We start from the raw sequence: 11,682 nt of genomic DNA, 5'->3' as shown, positions 1-11,682 counted from the left end.
GTAAGCCGAAATAGCATCTAATAACAGTTTTCAAATCAAAAAATAAATAAATAAATAAAATAATAATTATAATAATAAAATAACGCACACGCATAATTCAGTGCTATTTGTACTTATTTAGGCAGCTTTGGTGGCCGTTTCCTTCCAGAGATCCTTGAACGCATCCATCTGCAACAAGGTGAAATGTAGTATTCGTTCATACCTGTTACACATACAGGCCAACACGAGCTCACAGTCCCTGTTGAGAGTAGAAGTGGATGACAATGGAGTTCCTACTGGAGTATCGTTAACTGGACAAAGCAGTCAGTCCAAGTATACTGGTGAGTTATCTTCTCAGCCTTCATGGACCGTAAATCTAAACCATAGAATGTGCGTAATAAGCTAACGGCCAAGCGCACTATACCATCAAACAAACAACAAACGTCGTTGTCTGTTACCAACATTCATTGCCAAGATGTGACTTATAAATATTAAATGAAATTTCGAAGAAGAGTACTGGTTGACCAAATCAAACAAAAATGGCTTGAAAACCAAAGCTTACCAAGGCAGCCATTCTCAGGAGGAGCTGACACGGAAAGATCACGCCTACTAGCATACTTGTACTACTTGCCCGGGGAATCAATTTTTTACGTCAGTTCGCAGAAGCACGGGGGAGATATCATTTATGTTAAGCACGTGGCGCGAGGTTAACGTTTTTGGAACTACAAAAAGAACTAAAATATATAAAGTCATGAGACAATAACAACAGGAGAACACTCTACAAATGTGCTCTATTCTAAGAACTTTATTATTCACTTAAAATCAGCCGTAGTTGGCAATAAAACTTTTTGGGAAAAACTGCCAATCAAAGTGAACAGTCTTCTTGAGCGATCAGCTCTTGTGTTTCCCTCAATTTATGAATTTGTTTTTATTTAATTTTTTTCTCGCTTGGGACGTACGAAAATCTTTCCAAAACGACTCAACCTATCAAAAGGGTCAAACCACGTGCAATGTGACACTAGAATTCGAAGAAAGCTTGTCGCTTTCAAAAACAATGAAAAATAAATAAATCAACGATTCGTTTGGTACTGTAGACTTTCCTTGTTTTTCAGACAGTTACCAGATCTTAACTGTAACTGCATTAACGACGTTCATGTATTTTTGACAGTTTTTCACCTGAAACACTGCGTGCTTCAAATTGGCTCTACACCCAAGTTAGTAACCACGTTCCACTGGAAACATAATCAGAGTTATACCCTGGCTGTGAAGTCAAGTCAAATAGCTTTAGAGGTAAGACAAGGATCAGTTGATGATATGTGAATCGAGTCAAAATTGCTTGTTAATTTCATACGATTTCTAAGTTAAAATTACGCATAACCGGCCGGCCGGTTAGCAGCCTGAAGTCAATAAATGTACCTTCACCGCCCAAGCGAGTTTATGACGATAACGTTTCGAGTATTTGCACTTCGTAAGCTGGAGAGGACAGCTTTACAAAGTCGCTACGATAACCAACTTCTATTTATGTATGACGTGTTTATTTCCGATTTCCACAGCATGACGCAACTATAGGTAAAGTCTGCATACAAGCCAACTAGTCCATCGGGCTGGAGCTTTTCCCGATTTCTGTAGCATGAAACGACTGGCGACTATAATATTATCTAAATTGTTTGTGTGCGCCATGGCGTTTATTGAGAAGTGGAAAACATGTTCCATTAAATGTATAATAGCACTGTTTTTTTTTTTTTCTTTTTAGTTCGTTAGTGATACAGCTTCTGTTACAGACAGTCACCGTTTCTTCATGCGAGATGTAAGGTGCGGCTCAAGCAGTTTGACGTCGTGCAAGACAATGAAATCAATTCTGCCAGCGGGGGGCTACATCACAACCAGTACTCAAGGACGTGTTACGCTCGACGCTCCATCGCGAAGAGATCGGCGCGCTTGGTTTCTTATGTCGTGTGCAAGATGACGATACAACATTAATAATAACAAGATTCCTGACAACTTAACGGCCACAGAATATCATAACATCCACAAAACTGCCCCTGATTATAAACTAATATATATTTATGAGGGTCTCAGTGGGGTTCATCGTTTGCCGTAAAACGGGACGAGAATTTAGCCGGCCAGGCGTAAAAATTGGATGTTAGCAGTAAAAAATGTTAAACGTAAAAAGTGTTAGCTACGAAAGGGAAAGTCTCAAGATCCCTTGTCAAGACATTTTTGTCTTGTGTTGTTAACTGTTTGGTAATACAGGAAAAGGCTGGGAGACTTAGTATCCGGCAACAACTCTTGTCATAAGACCTTTTCCATCCCGGAATGGTTCCTTAAATATTCTTTTTTTTTTTTTTTTTTTTTTCACGGTAATTCAATAAATTTTACCTTTTTTAAAAAAAGAAAATTAGTTCGTAACTTTTGTAAAAATGTTAATTAATTTCTAAGATTTCTGTTAACCGTAAGGAAACTAAATTAACCGTTCGCTGTAAAAAGCCAAAATATTAAGCGTAAAAGTCATCGCCCCATTGACACCCTCCTATTTATCCAATGCAATGCTCCTTTTCATTCGAACTATAGAATATCCTGATTAATGGGGAACATAGTTGAGTTTATACATATGAGATGAAACTTACGTTTACAGGTAGAAATGAACTGCAGATACTGATACCATCAAATCGACCACCCTTTACCTTACAATGCTAACGCTGGAACACAGTCGAGAGAGTGAGTATTCACTATTTAACAATGAATTAGATTATTCGCTCTCGAATACATATAATGATAGAGTGTTCACTCGAGGGCCAATGGGCTGATTGCTTCTTGTGGAAATGTTATGTTCTAAAAAAAGACAAATATCACATGTATATGCCGAGTAATATGCTAGTAAATTAATTTATTCAGTATGTCCGCCGTGTCGGTAAGTAGGTCTATTATGGCGGTTAATTAGCATAACACAGTGTATGGCTGTGGACAACTTGCAATCTGATTGACCCAACAGCCAACTGCATGACTACTGTCAAAGAGTAGAGCAAAGTAAAACTGTCCAAAAACAAGTTGCAAATTCTACTGTTCAAACGTTCTGTTCGTTAATTCTACTGTAATCTTGACCAATTAGCCGCTGAGTTATTCTAAAATAAACAAGGATTTTCACGGTTTGCTTTGACTTTGATCATAGAGCAATTGCCACAAAGGAGAAGAACTACAGTGGAATCCCGCCTTACGGCCACCCCGTTAATGCAGCCACCACATTATTACGACCACTTTATTCTGGCCCGGACAACAGCTCAGTCAGTCACTTTCTTATTTAAAGAACCCGTTTCATACGGCCACCTCGGTATTACGGCCACTTTACTCTGATCCGAACAAGAGCTTAGTCAGACTTTCTTATTCCGTTGGCGACCGGATTAACGGGGTTCCACTGTACCTGTAGTCACTCAGTTTCTTACTGTTAGCGGCGATCTATTTAAGGACGGTGCCTACTAAATACAAAGGTTTTTGCGCCAGGTTAAGACCAGGCGGAAAAAGTAGATCTTTGCAAGGGCTATTGGAATCCACAAAGAAAAATTGGGATAGCCACGCATTTTTTCGAGATAATTAGCCTTGAATCTCAACAAAAATGCTGACATCAGCATTTTTCTGAAAAATGAAGGAAAGGATATTTCTACACAGATTTCCTTAGAATTCGCCTTTACATACAGAAATGCTAACACATCTATAACGATCTTAAAACTGTATGATTAAAACTGCATGATAAATGATAACATAAAAACCATTTTTGGTAAGTTTTTTTATAACAAAATCGCTGCAACAGCGCTTTTAGCATGTCTGACAGTCATGTTTGAGAATTTTGATAAATCAACCAGGTGAAGGCAAGATAACAAATCGTGCGAGCCGTGATCAACTGTTCAAGAAGCCTGCATATTGGCTTCGTTTATTCTTTGCATATTTCTCGATCCATAAATGCGTGAAAAACGAACTTGGCTATATTCGAAATATCACGCCATCTTAATTCAGCAAGCTTACTCGACAACCAACATATTTACGCTGATCTTACAGTTAGTCCAATATCTCATTCTTTACTGCAGATCTTGCCCTCTGCAATAGGATGCTTTACATATTTTTAAGTTCAAATTCGGGGGCCCAAACAAACATCACGAGCACTCAGGCTACAGAATAGGCTGTGACTAAGGGAGGTCTCCGGTTATATTCAACCTCATATTAATTTACGCTGTTCAAATATAAAGCCTGCAAACACAGAAAACATTCTTATACTCTAAATAAAGTTATGTATTTCCAGCCATGCTGGTCTAACGTCGCACGGAACTAGAATTAATAACAGAAAGAACAAGGACAGGAAAAAAAAAAACCACTTGCAACTGTTTCCTAATATCACACAATGAATATATGTACCTCAAGCGTTTTGTTTGACAGAATGTTTCTTTACATTAAACTTCATCACTATCGTCATCATCGCTGATGGCTTTATCACCGCTGCCAAACCTTTTGGCAAACTCTCTCTCGAAGACATCCATGGAATCAGCATCAATGAGGACAAAGCGAATGTCTTTTAGACTTCCCGGCTTTACAGGATCCTTTCCACTTTCAGAAGTTTTGGTTGGAGCTTCACTGTCCTTTCTCTGCTCTTCTTTGTTACCAGTTTTCTTTCCATCCTCTTTGTTTTGACCAGTCGCTTTTGACCCTTTTTTCTTCGCATCTTCTTTCTTCACCACACTTGGCATTGTAAGGTATTCTTCCACTGCGTTTAGCATGGCAAAAGCGCAAGCGTCTATAGGAGCGCGAAAGATGCCAGAACTAACCGCTGGTACAGCGACAGATGATAAACCAAGCTGCGATGCCAGTTTCAGACTCTCCACACAGGCCTTTTGAAGAAGCTTCATGCTCTTTTTATCGGACTCTCTGTTCCATTCTGGACCAACCGCATGTATGACAAACTTGCATGGTAAACTGCCAGCGGTCGTGTGAACTGCGTCACCAACGTGTAGAAACTGAAAGCCGCGTTCCCTTATTATCTTTTCAGATTCTCTCTGGATTTCAATTCCACCCTTTTGAACAATCGACTTTGCAAGGCCAGCTGCGTGTCTCAAAAATTCATTTGCAGGATTGACGATGGCATCAACTACCTCGCCAGTGATATCACCATAACGAAGGGAGATGGTGATGCCTTTTTCCGTTCGATGAGAAAATGTCTCTATGGAAACCACTTCTGTTGGCACTGTTCCCATTCCTTCAGCGCACAGGGCGGTTTCATACCTGGGCTGTTCGCTCATTCCTCCTTGTACTATTAGCATCACTTGTTGAACGGATGCAGCATCCCCGTACACAACAAAGGGGCCGTTTTCTTGGGGTATGTCTACTATAACTGGGTACTTAGTTGAGACGTACTGCAACAAGGCATTGACTGAACCCTCATCACATCCTGTTAGGTCCATTTCCCGGGTAACCATACCCTGGGAGACAGTCTTAATTAGCATGGAAACCTCGCTGCAAGCTTCGTTGTATCTGGTCAAATCACAGTCATGTTTTGGCTTCAATGCAACTTGAGTACCACCATTTGAAGTGGCGAACTCGACCAGAAATTCCTTAGTGATCTCTTGCAACCTTTCGTTGAAAAACTTGCACATAAAACGAAAGGCAAGTGGATTCATGTTAAAAGTCTGTAACTGCATTACTGTAGAAAGCACGCTCCTTTTAGTCTCGCAAGCTTCCAGAAGAACCTTCCCTTCTGGGTTTTCATCCAACGGTGTGGCTATGATTACGCCAGAGGTTTCAACAGCTGAGCTCGCCTCTGCTGCTCCTCCCATCTCGGACGCTCCCATATTTGTTTGTGCTTTGGCCTCCACGGAAAGCTTGCACAGCTCATTTGCAATGCTTTCGTCCTTGATAAAGCAGCTCTTCACAAGACCGTGACATTCATTGATCTGGCTCAATGTGCCATATATCATAAGGCATTTGTCATTGTATTCAAACGAAATACCAACCTCCGCTTTAATCTTCTGCAAAATCTGCTCAGCCTCTTGGAGTTGAATGTTAAAATCAAAGGGATCCAGCATGGCAGTGACTTGAGAGAATACCTAGAGATAATTAGTTTTCAGTTGGTCAGGTGGTAACAATTATAAAAGAACTATGAAATGAGAGTAGTAGGGTAAACTCAAAATAAGAAGAACAGAAAAATTCCCGCATTATTACGAGCGTATAAATTGCTACCGTAGAGCATAGTTGGGCACACAATTAACCGTTTGCTAGGACAGACTATGCTGCGTAATAATTACGCTTGATGTTAGGAACATAATGTGTAAACCTCTAGTTAACAGCCTGGAGAGTTATTTGCTGTTACTAAGCGACAATATGGATCACATGTACACGATATTTTTGGATCACACGTCGAGATATTTTTGCAAATACCACAAGGACTAAACAGTGCCATAGCACGGGGAGGAGCCGGGGGGGGGGAGGGGCCTTGGGCCCCCGAAAAAAATTTGACTAGCACGTAATAAAAATATTCAAAAATATAAAAGTAATAATGTTGGGAAACTGTTGGATTCTTTTAGCGTAATAAACACTCTAGTTAACTCTAATTTTTCTTTATAACGTTTTATAACAAATGTCCAAATAGTTCGTGGGGTCTATGTAATAGTTAAGTATTTATTACACAACACTGTCAATTTGTATAATAAACCTGTTCAATTAGGAGAGTACAACGTTCATGTAACATGTCCGATCAATGACTTTAGTCAGTTAAACATTGTTGTAAACTGCTCTCAGAAGGCTGGAAAGGCTATTTTAGAGAGCCCAGATTTCAAAATCTTCCAGGGGGGGGGGGCATGCCCACAGACCCCCTACAAGCTCGCGCCTTCGGTGCTCGGTCGGGTGCCCCCCCCCCCCCAATTAATTTTACCCTGCTACGGCACTGCTAAGTCTACAAAAATCTGCAGGCGTTTTCATAAGTTATGTCTTAGAAATCGCCTGAAAAAGTACAGAAGAGATAGAGTATTGTCTAAGTAGCCTTTTTCAGGCGTTTAATCAGTTGAGGAACAGCACTCTTCTCAGCACTGTTTTTTTGTCGCCGCCTCTCGTCCTCCTCCGCCACCAACCGAAATGCCTGGAAGAGGCATTTTTGTGCCTCTGGGTACAAGATTGCTGGAAAAAGCGAAATGCTAACTAAGGCTCAGTTCAGACGTCGTGCTTCTGCCGTGCCGAACTAAATTCAGGAATTAAGTTCGACAAAAGCACAGCAGAAGCATGGCGTCTGAATCAAAAGTTTGAATTAAGTTCGGCAAGCAATTAAGTTCGACAAGCTCTGCCGTGCATGACACGACTCTCGCACGGCAGTGATTCAGACATCGTGCTTTTGCCGCGCAAAACAAAATTCATAAATTCTATAAGTGTATTTTACTAGGATTGCGTTCCCATGCAGAGTTAGAGGGAGAATTGTTACGATGCATCAGTAAATCCTGAATTTGGTTCAACTCTGGCTTGACGTCTGAATCAGAGTTGTTTTCCTCCCGTGCTACAGTCGAACCTAATTGCAAAATTTTAAGTTCGGCACGGCAGAATCGAAGCACGACGTCCGAACTGGGCCTAACAGAAATGATGTCTGGATCGTCACGCAATGCTCCTGTAGAAAAGAGTGGCGTGACCATAAATGATTATTGCATTAATCAGTTCAAATCATAATATAAATCAAACCTCATCAGGGCTTTTCTCCTCTGGACACCGATCAACTTTAAGTAAAACTCCTCCGATGTTATGTTCTTTATTCAGAACTGTTTCTACAGCTTCACGTGGTGAGAAAAGAAAAGCAAAATTGACAGTTTAAGAAAATTAAGACTAAATAGATTACATAAATAAATGTTATAAACTCCAACTCCTGTATACTGAGTAAACTCGATTCGCAAAGGGGGTAAGCTTAATTCATCATCAAGAGTGCTTCGATGCAGGCCTTTGCCCAACTTTGATTACACTTCAACAAAGACACTCAACAATGCTTTATATAAAACAGTGCTTGGTTATAGATTAGCACGCGATTGGAGAAGTTGAAGTCTGAATACGTATAAACACCTCTCGCTTAATTTTATTAACTGCTTCGGCGCCAACATGTGTCTGTAATGTCTTGATTTATCATGAATTTCAAAGGTTAACTCGTCGAAAACAACTCAAAATGCATTCATAGCTGCAAGCAGACTGATGACAGCAAGGTTTAGGTCGTCCGCAATCAAGCGTCAAGTGCAGAAACTGGCTAAAAATAAAACATAAGCAATAAAGTTATCTGTGCAAATATCCATCGACTTACTTTCTGCTTCTTCAAATGTAATAACAGCTTTATCTCCATCTTGTGTGAGCCTCACTGACGACACATCTCCGCCGCCATGTTTACGCTGCTGAAAATGGATAAAAATAGCTTCTTCTTTGGTCCCTGGAGCCATATTCGCCACAACAATGCTTCTTCGAGCGTCGTCTGGGTTTATTGCCTTTAGAATTGAATGTTCTGAAGCCATTGCTTGCCGTTTGTGACAGAAAGAATGCTATTACCTATTTCGAAGTTTCTAGAAGAAGCCTGTCGAATTCAACAACAAAGCGTAAAGCAAAGTCAGACTTGTTGGCATAAATAACAGGGATCAGATTCGGGGAATCCCCGCACAAATTACGTAGCTTCGAAGGGAAATAGACCGACTAGATACCGAAAGTTACTTTTTGAAGCAGGACGAGATTAAGACGCTACCAACCACCATGAAATGTGTTACTCCATGGACAACTGAATGCTTTCGAGTTGTTCTATTTTCGGTTTCTAGTGCCCGTTTCGTGGAAAGGGAACAAGCTCATGACAACATTTCTCAGAAAGTTTCAATAGAAACAGGGTGCAGTTGTGGCCAGCCAATGAACGGCCAACATTAGCCATAGCAACCAACTAGTAACCAATCAGGCCTCAGTGAAACTGAAACTTATTAATATTCGGAAACCCCCTTTCTTGGAATGATTTACATTTCCTGCATTCTCAGAAGCAAACAATGCTTCACTAGATCTCAAATCAACATGTCCTCGGACATTCCTTGAGATCGACCAGAGAAATACACATGGAACGTTCGCGTATTTTGGTCTCTGGATTTCCAGAGGGCACGACAGAGTCGGAGCTTACAGTATACTTTCAGTCTAAACGAAATTCTGGAGGTGGCGATGTAGAGAGCATCGAATTCAGTGGAAGACGAGCCATTGTTACTTTTGAAGACGTGGAAGGTATTTCATTGGAATTTGTTTCAAGTTCGCAGTGTGTAAACGATATTAACCGACATTAATAATAACTGTATTCTTGTTTTAGCATGAACCGTTATTTTTTTGCTTCAAGTGAATACTGCGTCTTAACTGAATTCATTTGATCGGGATCATTAAGATAAAATATCAAAACCGAAACCAAAACGTCCCCGTACGCGGAAGGCTTATCGAAGTTACTTTGCAGACGATGGCTTACCGCCAAATCGCGGCACAGTATCCTGTCCACTACCGGATGCCGTTATAGTCTTCTGAGTCTCGTTACATATGCATTCGGCTTAGACTGATAAACCTGCATGAACAGTGCCATAATGGAAGCGCCATACAACCACTGTCCATAGAAAATGATTGTAAAGAGAGTATCACTGAATTGCAGTCTTCTCGCGATCAAGCTTCAAGGAGTCAATGTCATCTCGCCGAAGACTTCAAATTTCACCTTAACTAACATGGTTCTTTCATTGTAGTTTGAAGAAATACCACAAGTACTAGTAAAAGATAGATTGCAATAATTGCTATGAAAACCGAAACCAGATAAGCTTCCGCTTATGCTGAAGGCTTACCGAAGTTTGGTATCATGATTTTGGCCTTATTCTTTCATTCTGGCTTGAAGAAAACCTGCTAATACTAGCAGCACAATGTAAAAGACAGATTTAAGGAATCGTCACCAATTGTTAGAGAACCAGCTAGAATGGTTGCACTTGTATCCACACACATAGTCAACTGCGATAAATGTTCGTCGTCAGGAATCTTCCCCTCATCTCAAGATTAAACCCCTTTGGCGTGCGTTGAAAACACATACTAGAAACCGACTTCGCGTCTTATAACCCTTATAAGCCGTTTCTCTTTGTAATTGACAGCTGCAGAACGGGTATCTCGTCGGCAGAACCATCGTTTTCAAAACTGTCCCCTTCAAGTGGTCCTCTTCCCTGATGCATCATCAGACCCGAGAGGTGAGGAAGGTTCAACTCTGAAGAGTGGCAGTAACCCAAATCAGTCTCGACAGTGGAATAACGGCAATGCACCATCAAACAGGGTAAGTCTTTATCCACTTAGTTTGAACACAGTGAAAAGTTGACTCATTGTGCGGGGACGAAATAGAGATAATAATAAACCTCAACAACAAGAATATAAAACAAGTAAGATAATCAAAGTATACTTTTTATTGCAAAAGGACAGAAAACGCTAATTCCAACTAACAAACTGGCATGAAAATTTTATCATTTTACTAATAAGATAATGGTTATGTAAGCCTGATGGACTTACAACAGATACGTAACATCTCTTCTCTTGTTGAAACAAGTTTCTAGAGGGACATACAACAGGATAATTTGTCAGAAATCGTAAGGGGACAGCCATGCTCAAGAGGTAAACAACAGATGAGCTTTTATAGGCAATTTTTTTTAGTGCTGGCAAATTTATAGCTGTTACTTTTTACCAGTGTAGAAATGTCTGGACCCTCTCCTTTGCAAGCAAATTGTCTTGTCAAAATTTTCCAGCAGCATAAACTTTTGTCGAGTTTACACTCATTGAATACGTGATGCGGTGATGTAGGCTTCAATGAGAACATGAAGAGGGGGAATTGGGTAGATGGGCTGTGTACAGGACCACACGAACAATTATTTTTCTTTCTTTTTTTTAAATCTGATTGTCAACACTTCTGTTTAGTGGTGGGGACCGGGGATTGGGTGAAGGGATGGGTGTGCTTCAACGTCCATATCCACACGGGAGGGGGGGGGGTGGGGGCTTCTCGAGGGATAAACAGAATCAAACAAGTTTCAGCCAGACAACAAGCACAGCCCACGGGAAATGGTAAGTTCACAGCTCAGGATTAGGGTTGTGAGGGAGAAGCATTACCCAAGACCTACAACTTGCAATTCAAGAACGAAGCTAAGGTACAGATATCTGAAGGAACAGATCCGTTGCATGAGATCAGATCCGTTGCATGCGTGTGAATTTAGACTCTAGGCCACAACGCAACGTTCCTTTACTAATTTCCGCCATTTCATTGATTGATGTTTCGTTCGAGTTTCTTGTATTATTGAGCAGTATTATTACTTCACTGAATTAATTTCCACGGAAGGTATGTGCATTGCTAATTGATTAACAGACTCGAGAATTTACGTAAGAACGTTAAACTGTCAGTGCATGGGTTCTTATTTAATTAGATATTTAAGGTGGCTCAAAACAGTTTCCAGCAGTTACATTTGGATGGTTCATTATAACCACTCTTTATCATTTGATGCTACAATCATGGTATCATTAGCCCAATCATTAGTTAACACATTGATACCATTCTCGTGACACAATAGGTTACCATAGCAGCAGTATGACCTGCTAAAAACATCCTTAATTACAGCTTTAGGGGCTTATAATTCAAAAACGGCACGTTGAAATTTTTTTTATATTATCAAATTTTAATAGGTA

The 11,682-nt window shown here is 40.4% G+C and overlaps 2 protein-coding genes across 6 annotated transcripts in view; one reads left to right on the top strand and one right to left on the bottom strand.

The window, feature by feature from the left end:
- Positions 1–2,320: 2,320 nt before the first annotated feature.
- LOC145466357 (uncharacterized) lies at positions 2,321–10,123 on the bottom strand. Of its 4 annotated transcripts, none has more exons than XM_081450070.1 (4): positions 9,458–10,123; positions 8,285–8,548; positions 7,681–7,769; positions 2,321–6,065 (listed from the first exon to the last, which is right to left on the bottom strand). In XM_081450070.1, exons 2-4 carry the CDS (start codon positions 8,487–8,489, stop codon positions 4,419–4,421), a joined length of 1,941 nt encoding a protein of 646 aa, XP_081306196.1. In that variant the 5' UTR covers positions 8,490–8,548; positions 9,458–10,123; the 3' UTR covers positions 2,321–4,418. The 4 variants fall into 4 exon arrangements, with proteins under 4 accessions (XP_081306196.1, XP_081306197.1, XP_081306198.1 ...); XM_081450071.1 differs by lacking the exon at positions 9,458–10,123 and adding an exon at positions 8,673–8,881; XM_081450072.1 differs by lacking the exon at positions 9,458–10,123 and adding an exon at positions 8,683–8,881.
- LOC145466343 (protein mono-ADP-ribosyltransferase PARP14-like) overlaps positions 8,981–11,682 on the top strand; it is a 25,437-nt gene continuing 22,735 nt past the window's right edge. For both annotated transcript variants that reach the window (XM_081450058.1, XM_081450057.1), the window contains exons 1-2: positions 8,981–9,225; positions 10,116–10,291. In XM_081450058.1, the coding sequence (XP_081306184.1) occupies positions 9,066–9,225; positions 10,116–10,291 (336 nt within the window). In that variant the 5' untranslated portion in view covers positions 8,981–9,065. The remainder of the gene's footprint in view (positions 9,226–10,115; positions 10,292–11,682) is intronic.

The sequence above is a fragment of the Orbicella franksi genome, chromosome 13 (assembly GCF_964199315.1).
Source record: "Orbicella franksi chromosome 13, jaOrbFran1.1, whole genome shotgun sequence".
NCBI lineage: Eukaryota > Metazoa > Cnidaria > Anthozoa > Scleractinia > Merulinidae > Orbicella > Orbicella franksi.
The sequence above is the reverse complement of the archived record's forward strand: the minus strand, read 5'-3'. Positions and strand labels throughout refer to the sequence as shown.

Excerpts from the sequence above, each read along its gene's own strand:
- LOC145466357 (XM_081450070.1), bottom strand. The coding sequence starts at position 8,489 with ATGGCTTCAGAACATTCAATTCTAAAGGCAATAAACCCAGACGACGCT. Across the intron at positions 7,770-8,284 it reads TACATTTGAAGAAGCAGAAA|CTGTAGAAACAGTTCTGAAT; the intron begins GTAAGTCGATGG and ends CACCACGTGAAG. Across the intron at positions 6,066-7,680 it reads AGGAGAAAAGCCCTGATGAG|GTATTCTCTCAAGTCACTGC; the intron begins GTTTGATTTATA and ends AATTATCTCTAG.